The 11,543-nt window shown below is 39.4% G+C and overlaps 1 protein-coding gene across 2 annotated transcripts in view; it reads right to left on the bottom strand.

The window, feature by feature from the left end:
- Positions 1-1,945: 1,945 nt before the first annotated feature.
- The window catches only part of TM4SF18 (transmembrane 4 L six family member 18), a 30,028-nt gene continuing 20,430 nt past the window's right edge, over positions 1,946-11,543 (bottom strand). For both annotated transcript variants that reach the window (XM_030873273.3, XM_060298504.2), the window contains exons 5-7: positions 10,620-10,762; positions 6,752-6,932; positions 1,946-5,996 (exon numbers count right to left, since the gene is read on the bottom strand). In XM_030873273.3, coding sequence (XP_030729133.1) covers positions 5,982-5,996; positions 6,752-6,932; positions 10,620-10,762 — 339 coding nt within the window. In that variant the 3' untranslated portion in view covers positions 1,946-5,981. The remainder of the gene's footprint in view (positions 5,997-6,751; positions 6,933-10,619; positions 10,763-11,543) is intronic.

Genomic DNA, 11,543 nt, shown 5'->3' with positions numbered 1-11,543 from the left:
TGTCCTTGACTCTTCCAGTTTCTACAGGCTGCCTGCATTCCTTGATTGATCCCCTCCCTCCATCCTCAAAGCCACCACTGTAGCAGCTCCTCTTCTCTCCGATTTCCATTTCTGTTCTTACATCTTCTCTCTGAATCTGATACTCTTGCCTCCCTTGTGACTACACTGGACGTATCTGCATAATCCAGGATAATCTCCCCATTTTAATATTCTTAATTTAATCACATCTGCAAAGTCCATTTCGAGGTAACATATTCACAGGCGTAAGGATTAGGACATGGGCCTTTGGGGAGGGGTATAATTCAGCCTACCACAGTAAGAATCTACATTTTTCCTCTTGCACTGGTCAGACTCCTTAGAAAGAGGCTCCAAGTTGGAAAGTAAAATCCTGGCTGCCAGCATTCTGAGAGCTGAGTGGGTTAAGAGGGCTTGGAGGTGGGAGTGCCTTAGCATTCATCGTTCAGGATATACCAGTCACTAAATCGCTTTGGTTCTGGTGTAGTAGACCTATCTTTGGTGAATCTGGGTCTCTCCAATTCAGAGACCCTCTATTTTACCTTTTCCAGAGAATAAACTTTCAGATGTCTGCCCCTTCCCGGTGGCATGGAGAGGAGAGGGGATACAGGGATGTACCTAATCCCTCTCATTTTAGAGGTCTTCCTTTACTCCCAGTTCCAGAGGAATCTGGTGCTATCCATTTGGGAGTCTTTTGAAGATTCCAAGGTGTAAATCAGGTTTTCTCAGTTTCCTCCAGTGATAACTTGGGATTTTCATGTTTCTTGAGTTGTTTTTGTCAGTTACGTATCATCAATATGCTTTGTAGCTTCCAAACTTTTATTGCTGTTGTCTCCTCCCCTAATTTCCCCATATTTGTTAGTTTATGTCTTTAAAAAACCAAAACACTTTATTGTAAATTTAATGTGATTTTAGGCAGGAATGAAATTGGAAGTGTGTGTGTGTGCACGTGTGCGTACTTGCATGCATGTGTGTCTTTTTATATTAACCCAGAAAAATCATTTAATTTGTATTGCTTGTGTTCCTTGGATCAGGCATGGATTGGCTCTTACTTGAGTGGCCAGGTTTGCGAATCCTCCACACCTGCCCCATTACGCACCCTCAAGCTTGACTCCTTGCCTTGGTTTTCTGCAAGTACTGGAATCTTACCCCTAATTCCCATTTTCATCTCACAAAGCAGGAAGCCAAACTGGCAGGAGTCTTTCTGAATATACATAGTGTTTTTCATAATAGTAACCTTGAATCGCCTCTATTCCTTGTAGCTTTTCAGTGGGATGGAAGTGTATTGGCCAGAGGCAGGGGTTTTAGGAACCTGAGTATGATGGCGATTATGTTCACAGTCTCGGAGCGTGTGATCAAAGGAAGTGCTGGTTTCTCCTTCACTCTATCTAGCCTAGCAACCTCTTACCTTTGCCTGTTTTCTCTCCCCAGATTCCTGAGCCTGTGCTGTCCCTGTGACCCTGTGACTTTCTTCCACCCTCTTTCCCTTCTGATGTATTTGTGGCATTTCCAAGTCCAGCCACGTCAAATCTGCCCCAGCTGCACTTGGATTCAGGTTGAAGTCACCATGGTTCTAAGAGCTTTATATGTGCTAACTCACTTAATCTCCACAGCAACTCTATTATTATTCCTGTTTTACAGATTCAGAAGCTGAGGCACAGAGAGGTTAAGTAAACTTGACCAGGGTCAACCAGCTAATCAGTCAGAGCCCAGATGTGAATCTGAGCAATCTGACTCCAGAGTACATTTCAAACCACTGTGTTTAGGCCACTTATATATCTTATCCATGCCAAACACTGCTTTATATATATAAAATATATAAACTTATATATAAATGTATATTATGTTATGTAAACATACATACATAATAGATAGATATTATAAGTTAGTGTACATAAATATAATCATTTAATCCTCATGAAACCCTAGATCAAGCAAACAACCAAAAAGAAAAGATACTGAACATATGAACAACAAAATTAACAGCTTGAAGTAATGGACACATGTAGAATCCTACACCCAATATTTGAAGAAAACATAATTTGTAAGTACATAGAACACTTATAAATATTGGCCATGAAACAAGTCTTAAAAATGTTCATAGTATCCGAATCATATATAACATATTCTGTGATCAAAATACATATAAAGTGGAAATCTAAAAAAATTTTTAAAAACTCATATATTTGGGAATTTTAAAGCACATTCATAGCTGGAAAAATAAATCATAAAGAAAAGTAGAAAATATTCATAACTGGATAACAAGTTAAATACAACATTTCAAAACTTGTGAGATGCAGCCAAAGCAGTACTTAAAGAAAAATGCATAGACTAGTCCCCACCTTGTCTGTGGTTTCACCTTCTGTGATTTCAACTGAGGTCTGAAAACATTAAATGGAAAATATTAAGTGGAAAATTCAAGATTCAATTAAATAAGTTTTAAATTGCATGCCTTCTGAGCAGTGTGATGAAATCTTATGCTGCCCTGCTCTGTCCTGCCTGGGATCCCCAGCCATTGACATCGTCCACTCCTGATATCCAATCATCATCAATATCGTCATGGCCCAATAATCCATGAGAACCGGAAGCAGATGATCCTTCTTCTGACATAGGGTCAGAAGGTCAATAGTAGCCTAACTCTACATCACAATCCCTTCATCATTCATCTCATTGCATCATGACATTTTATTATCTCCTGTTATCATAAGCAGCAGCAGAAGAAGGGTGTGTACAGAACAATAAGATATTTTGAGAGAGAGATCATATTCACAAACTTTTATTGCAATATATTGTTATAATTGTTCTATTTTATTATTAAGTATGGTTGTTATTCTCTGTGCCTAATTTGTAAATTAAACTTTATCATAGGTTTATAGGTACAGGAAAAAAAATAGTATGTATAGGGTTCAGTACTACTGGTGGTTTCAGGCATTCGATGGGAGCCTTGGACCGTATCTCCAGCAGGTAAAAGGGAACCACTATAGTCGTAAATGCTTATTTTAAGAAAAGAAGAAAGGTTAAAAATTAATAAGCTAGGCTTTCAATTTAAGAAGTCACAGGGCGAGAGAGAGTCATGGACATATACACACTAACAAACATAAGGTAGATAGCTAGTGGGAAGCAGCCGCATGGCACAGGGATATCTGCTCGGTGCTTTGTGACCGCCTGGAAGGGTGGGATAGGGAGGGTGGGAGGGAGGGAGACGCAAGAGGGAAGAGATATGGGAACATATGTATATGTATAACTGATTCACTTTGTTATAAAGCAGAAACTAACAAAAAAAAAGTCAGGAAAAGTACAATGAGAAAGAAGCAAGGAAAATAAGAGAGAGATAATAAATATAGGAGCATAAATGAACAAAATGGAAATCATTCTTAATTAGGATTAGTTGGCAATATTCAATATGAGACTTAAAAAATGGAAAGAGTATCTTCTAAAAAAGGTAAGGAAAAGGGCTATCACACACATAGCTTCATGTCCAGTTCTTTCCTATTTTGAGGTCCTTAAATGGATTTTACAGAAAGGATTAGAGGATACTTGCTTTTTAAATGACATTTTTTTCTAATTCTTCAAGTAATGCAAGGAAAATTCGAAAATATAGAACAATGTAAAGACAAGAAATATAACTCATAGTCTCATCATTTGGTGATAATTATTAACATTTAGGTATTTTCCAGTCATTTTTCTACGTATCTGAACATTTATACACGTCTACATGTAATTGTATGCTTATTTTAAAATTTGGGTTCACACTGCACACAAAGATTTATATACAGTTTTTACTTAAAATTGCATCATCAGCGTATACTCTTTAAATATAAAATTTGGGTGGCTGTGTTGATATTTGATTTACTGATAGATATACTGTACTGAATTTGACTGTGCCCCTGTTGTTAGACATTGTTTCCAGTTCTGTGGTAGAGTCATTCAGCTGACATCTGTTCATGGTCCACTCAATGTATGGTACCATAATGAATCTAAACACAATGGAGACAGTGTTAGTGACAAACTGGTGGGGTTGACCTGCCAGAAGTTCATTTACAAGAGGACTGAGGAGCATTTTGGAGAAAGAGGATGCTGCATATGACAAGCTTGTGGGCTTGATAGAGTAATCAGATACTCTCTGGCTGGCTTTCTTCCTCATCCTTTGTTTTCCTGGCAGCAATGTCTGCATGGCTTCATTTTTGGTTTCATAATTCAAATTTTCAAGCAAGAATAACCACCAATCTCATTTAGACAGTGTTTCACTTTAGGCTAAATCATTGGCCACTAGAGTGACAATAGGCTGCCCATGGCTTGGGTGCCAGTCCCAGTTCTGTCAGCTAAGTCCAGGTCATGGGGGTCATGTGGTACCCAACATGGCTTGCTTTCAAGATGCTCACTTCAGCAAAGGCTGTGGACAGGGCAGCTATCTTAAAGAAGGCTATAGGTTGAGCAGGCATCAAGGAGAGAGGCATTCTCCAGACTACTGGCTACAACTGCCAGGCAGGCGTTGGTAGAGCAATGTTGACAGTGTCCATGGAGGAGGGCAATGGGGAAGTGGTGGAAGTGTTAAGGCCCAATGGGTCCATGATGGAGACAGGTACTCAGCAGAGCAGCCATGAGGAGCAGAAGAGCCTGGCACGAATGTCCAACATTGAGTGTCTCCTATGTCTGCTTTGGGCTAGGCCCTACAGATGATGGAAAAATATAAAACATGACAGCTGTCCTCCAGAAGATCATGCCAAGTATAAGTAGAAAGTTCATAAATGTTTTACTTTAAAAAAAATTTTTAAATAAATATTTAGCGGTAGCTCTCCATGAAACAGGTATCAACTGGTCAGTGGTCACTTTCTATAACCCACTGAGCATGTCCTCAACTGCTCATTCATTTCAAGTCTACTTCTTGTAGCTCATCATACTCACCACCAGGAGTAAAAAAATAAGGTCAATTAGCACAGGGAGATCAGCTTGGTGGTTTGTGACCACCTAGAGGGGTGGGATAGGGAGGGTGGGAGGGAGGGATTTGCAAGAGGGAAGAGATATGGGAACATATGTATAACTGATTCACTTTGTTCTAGAGCAGAAACTAACACACCATTGTAAAGCAATTATACTCCAATAAAGATGTTAAAAAAATTTTTAAAAATAATGCCAAGAGCTCAATTAGATTATATAAATTTGTGTACAACATTTTGTGGCTTATCTATCTCACTGCTTTACCCACTGAACATTGATTGAAGTGTTATTCTGTGATGTTTACAGATAGTCAATGTTGGAAAACATTTGGAAAAAGTGTATTCCTTTAAAAGTTGGAAAAATAGCAAACCTTTTAATAGTAAAAATACGTTTTTTTAAAAAAGTATTTTAATAGTAAAACATAATAAAGAAAACTTGGAAAATATAGACAAGTAGGAAGGGTCACCTAGGACCCAAATCAACCACAGCTGACATTTTTGTGTAAATCCATCTAGATTTAGTTTTTATCCTGTATTTTGGTTATTTGGTTTTGTTTTGTTTGTTTTGGATAGTTACCCTTATACTGTAAACATCAATTTGTAATCTGCTTTTTCACATAGTACTACTCATAATCTTTAAATCATCATTTTACATAATATTACAACTAACGTACCATGCTTTGTTTAATCCTTCCCCTAAAGTTAGACTTTCTGGGTATTTCTAATTTTCCAGAATATTAAATAATTTTCAAATATATGTAGTTGCATAAAGTTTTATCTCGTATTCTTATTTATTTTCATAGGATAGGTTATAGAAATTGGATTTATTTGATCAAAGGGTATGAACATTTCTGAAGATCCTGACACATACAGCTTTAGAAAAAAATTCTAAATGGAAGGCACTTCCGGTGAGGACAATAAATACCAACTGGAGAAAAAAGCCATCATCTGAATATGGCCCTCAAGTCCAAACAATAGACACAAGGTAGATGACCATATCTTGCTAAAGAAAAACATTCTTGTTCTTATTCAAATGATTCCAGGCTATAAAAAAAAGAAAGAAAGAAAGAAAGAAAAACAAAGTAAGTAAACTTGATTCATAATCCAAGTAGCAACTTAAACTTATAGTTTATATGCAAAACATGATAGAATAGGAAAATATCTATTTGAAACTACTAGGAAAGGTATTATACATTATATGTTGTTAAACAAGATACAAGATGTCTCATTCGTGATTTCTCTTTACTCTGGACTTGATGGATAGGTTTAGCAGTTTCCACCATAATTAAATTAACGTTAATATTTTAGCAGATGAAGCAGAAGTAGTTTCAATAGATTAAAGACATATTTCTCTTCTTCAAAACCACTCACTAATGACCCAATATAAAAAAGGATTATTTGAATGTAGCAGCATTCAAAAGAGAAATTATATCACTGGGATTGGTTGTGAGCCTTCGACTATTTTATGAACAGGGACATTCTCAATAAATGCTAAGATTTCTTTGAGCTTTGAGTTATTTCTACATAGAAATATTGCTCATTTAAAACACCTGTGGTGTTTTCACCATACAACATAGAATGTGATTTTATAGTTATTCCATCGATTCAATCCATTTAGATAAGCCAACAGACACATTGGAATATTGGAAAAATTGAGGTATTAGAGGTTGAGTAAACATGAGGGCAGTAGGAATAAAAAGAAAATGATGGAATTCTAAAATCCTTCCAACAAGATCCATTGAGTCCTGGACAGTGGGGGTAAAATGGAGGAGGTACAGGTGCCAGTGGGGTTCTGTTACCTGGATGATGACTGAATAGGTTCCACACAGTATCTTGGACAACTGGATGACTACTCTGATGAGGCAGACAATCACTTGAAGACCACTGAGAGCTATGAGAATAGAAAATAAGATGATGTTCCACTCCACTACGTGTGCTGGTTCCAGGCACTGAATCCATACGCTAGAATCTGTAAGGAAACTGAGAGAGAGGAAGGAAATGGTCAACATGATGCATGGCCACGCCTAAAGACTTGGTCCAAGGAAGAAGGCTACAAGTTTTCATATGTTTGGGAAATTAAGATACTGATATATGATTAAAAAACAAAATTATTAAATGTGAATGAATAGATAAAATTATTCAGATACACAATTGAACACACAGTATGCACAGCACAGGGCTATGCTTATTAGGAACATGGTACCTGCCTCAGACAATTCTAATTCACTTAGGAGGCAAGATGCATACTGAAGAGTTCAACAGCAATGAAAGGCCTCACATGTCAATACAAAGATAGGTAGAGATTGCCCATTTCCTAGGAGTCCAGAGTTAGCCTACGCTATCAGGGACAGGGCTGAGCTAGCACTGGATATAAAATCACACAGGTGGTAAAAGAGCAAAGAGAAATGATGCTCTTATTCTTAGACTCTGTCCCAAAGCCTTTTAGAACAATGGTTCTCAAATTTGAGCATACATCAAGATTATCTGGAAAGCTCGTGAAAATGCAGATTGCTGGGTCCCAGCCTAGAGTTTCAGATTCAGAAGGTCTGGATGGGGTGGAGACTTTGGGTTTCTATGTTCCCAGGTGATGTTGATGCTGCTGGTCTGGGGTCCACTGTGTGTTCTGCAGCTCTTAAAAAGATTGAGATTATGAGGTGGAAAAGCAAAAGACTGAATGGTTTAATCAGTCTAGCGTAGCACAGGATTTTGAGAATTAAACCACCTCCACGTTTAAGGTAGTCTTAAAACCATGCTGAATTATCCTGTCTTTTGCCCACTTCCAGGTCAGCTATGGCCATTAGCATTTCTCCAAGAGTGACACTCTCTTTGTTGAACTAAATCGAAATTAAAAACTGGTCTTCTCAAAAAATATATATATATATATCCCCCACAAAAACAATCAACCCCAGTTACAGGGTAGAGCTGTTTGTAAATATCTTGTTGATAGCAAGATGTCTTTTTTCAAAACAGCGATTCAAGCAACCTTGGTGCCAGCCAAGTGGTCCTTAACTCTCTCTTTCCTCCCTTTCTTTATTTCTTATTCTCTATGCTCTGGGACATTCAGAGGCACTCTGAGAATTTCTTGGTATTGTTAATGGACCTTAGGTCTCAAGGGGTAAACGGCACTGAATATGGAGTCAGAACTCCTGGATCTGTAGGATCTTGGGCCAGGGATTTTACCTCTTTGATCTGGACAATGGGTATAAAATATCTAACCCTACGGTTATTGTGAATATTTGATGAGACGTATGTAAAAATGCTTTGGAACCTATAAAGCACAATACAGATGTAATTTCCTGTTATCATTTCCCTGGACCCACTTCCTATACCCTCCTACTCCTAACTCAGTCTCTGACACCAGGGAAGCTAATCCCTTCAAGATCCTTACTCTAGACTGTTCCCAGTATATACTCTGCACAGATCATCCAACACTTTAAAGCAAGATGCCTTGCAGGATTTCTCTTTTTCTCCTAGGATACGGTCCTATTTATTCTTCTTGTATCAACGGAATGAGTCATAAATGCACTATCAGGGTCTGGAAGGAATAGAGAAATTTGCCCTGATACTCATTCTCTCCACAATTTCTATACACCGTTCTAACAAAACATGTACTTCGTTATGTTATAATTCTGTCTATAGCTGTATCTGTGTATCTAGTTCCTCACTACACAGTGTACTGTGAGAACTCTGTTGGGATTTATGCATCTCTAAATGGCCATGTCTAAGGCCTAAAGCAGTGCCTGGGGCATTGCAAAGATCAACAAATGCTCTTAAATGAAACTGATGCAGGATCCTCGCTGGTCACCGTGCCAGTGGCTGAACTTCATGGCTGAACTTGCTGTCAACTTGGCAGATGGAAGACCATCATGTGGTATAGAAGGTTATGCAAAGTAATGATTTTAATAATAAAATCTGGTATGTCGAGAATTTATTAAATCTAAGCTGTGCTTTACTTCTGTTTAATTTTCAGTTCTGTGAGGTAGGAATGATTATTATCTCCAGTGTACAGAGGCTCAGAGATATCCAGATATTTGTCTAAGGCCATACAGTTTGTAAGTAGGAGACGGGAGACTTCAACCCAGATCTACAAGCACTGAAGCTCTGTGCTCTAAGGGCAATGTTCATTCTAAGGCTTCCATCTCAGCAGAACGTTCTGTCAAATCTGTGTGAGTTTCTAGAGGGAAGTGAACCTGTGTAATTTATCTTTGATTGGCTAGCACCTAATCCAAGGCAGGGTCCTAGTAGGTGCTTAATAAATATTTGTTGAATAAATGTACATATGAAGAGGTGATTTGGGCAATTTTCAGCTGATTTGTTCAACATTAACAGCTGTTCCACCTTGCATTCACCAAGCCTTGGAAACTTCTTTAGGGGCCCAGAAACTTAGCTTCCCTTCATGGCCTCCAATTTTTCACCTCTAAACACATTTATAGACCTGGAATCAGGTGAATACAAATATCTAGGGCAACTTTAAAGGAGGAATGAAGAGGCATGTGGGCAGCCTGAGATTCCTGCATTGAAATTGGAGGCTTACTTGTTTTGGGGGTGGGGAAAAGTTCAGGGGCTGGTGGCATAAAGAACGACTCTTTGTACCCAGTGAGACTTTCTACATTAGGGTCCCCTTTCCTGAGCCCTCCTCCAAGTGTTCAGAAAGACCTGAAGTAATTTTCTAGGTTCTCCTGACCTGAGGGAGAGCTCTGCTCACAGCATGGGGTACCTCGTGGACACTTTAGAATAAAGGCAGCTATGGGCACAGAAGCAGTTGTGCTGTGCAGGCTGAGGTGAGCAGGTAAAGCTCCAAATGGATGTGGGCTTTGAACAATAGAGCCAGCCATGGGGATTTGAGAAGAAAGTGTAACTTCCCCAGGGAATGGTACCGACACTCCCTCATTTTATTCCATTGGAATTGTCTGTGCAGTACAAGACAGGGAGAGATTGAGTAGATCTTCTTGTATCTCTGTCTGGGCCCTGCTCCCTCCCGAGCTGGTAGGGCCATGAGCCAGCACAATGCCAGTGTGAGGCATTCTGTGATCCAGGACTGGGTCCCTCAATGCTTGACTGAACTACCAGCCTTCGGAGCAAGGCTACCCCTAGGACTCTTGTTCAGTACATGCCCCATAAGCTCTTGGCTCCTTCCACAAACTCCTGCACCTACTCATGTCCCTGGATCTCACTTGGCTGCCCACCTTGCCTGGTTCTACCTCCGTGTGGCCCCTAATAGTATAGCTCCGGATAGCACCATCCAACGGCACTGTGATTCTCTCCCAGCCAAGCCCTTTCACATCTGTAACAGACTCCATGTCCAGCCTGGCCACAAAACAAGACTGACTTCCCAGAGCCACCCAAGCCCCAAGCTCCAGCAATTACCAGACCCCAATAACGACGAAGCCCTGTTCTGCAGTACGGCAGAAACATGCCTTTCATTCAGAAATGTCCACGACAGCCTTAAAATAGTGAATGCATGTGACATTAAAAGACTGGAGGAAAAAAGATCTAAACAGAGTTCAGTGTAGGAACAAATTGGTCTGGACATTAGCAAACTATTAGGAACATTTTGGACTAAGGTAGACACAGAACCGCTAAGTGATCATGGAAAATGAGTATGGGCATGCAGCCAGGTGTTTCTGACTTTCAGACCTCCTCCCAAATCAGGGAATTATTCCTTACCGTCCTGCAGTGCCTTCAAAGGCGTACTCCCAGCCATCAAGGGTGCGGCAGTAAGGGCCCTGAAGAAGGCCCAAAGCAGATATGACCAGGCAGTATCCAGAGAAAGCAATTCCAAGGGCAGAAAAGATCATCGACAGCAGTGTCTAAATTAAACATAGAAGGAGGTTAGTGCCATAGAATGGGACAAGGGGATATTGTGAATAAGGGATCAGATAGGTAACTTCCCCTAGTCATCCAAGCCTACTGCAGCCTGTGTAATAACAAATGTCCACAGAAAAAAGGGAAACATTTAATCCAAACCCACTTGATCTTAAAAATAAGTTTTTAAATGATTTTTTTTCTTTGGCATTCCATAGAGAAAATTAGTTAATTTACTAAATTTCTCCCCTTTTTTTCTGGAGCTTTGATATAGAAATAATGATCAACTCATACATAAATGCAATGAAAGGATGTGATCAATCAATCTATACTTCTTTATTGAAGAAGTTATTTTCTAGGTAGGGTGGGTTCTCTAAGAATCAAAAGCTATGATCCTTGTTTTTCTCTTATGAAGATGATATTTGAATATGTTCGCACACAGGAATATGTGGGGAAATATCATTGTGTTAGTCTAGATGGTCATGTTTATACTCAAGTGAGCATGGGATTGAAGGGGAGGTGGGTATTTTCAATTGAGTAGAAAGAATGAGCAATGTTCACCACCAGATCCATACAAGCTAAGTTGTGAGACTTAAGTCGATTGATCTGATCTAAAAGGGATTCCTACAGATGAGCAGAGGGGAGAAGCTTGGCACGGTGCTAAAACTGAGGAAGCAGGGCTGATAAGACACAATCCAGCCCTTATATCACTTATAACGTGAGTGTAACTTGGGAGATCCAGGCAGAAGGTGGCCTTGGATGCTGGATCAAGGAGACTGGACTTCA

Source organism: Globicephala melas, chromosome 4 (genome assembly GCF_963455315.2).
Source record: "Globicephala melas chromosome 4, mGloMel1.2, whole genome shotgun sequence".
NCBI lineage: Eukaryota > Metazoa > Chordata > Mammalia > Artiodactyla > Delphinidae > Globicephala > Globicephala melas.
Note: the sequence above shows the minus strand (reverse complement) of the source record. Positions and strands in the feature narration are given on the sequence as shown.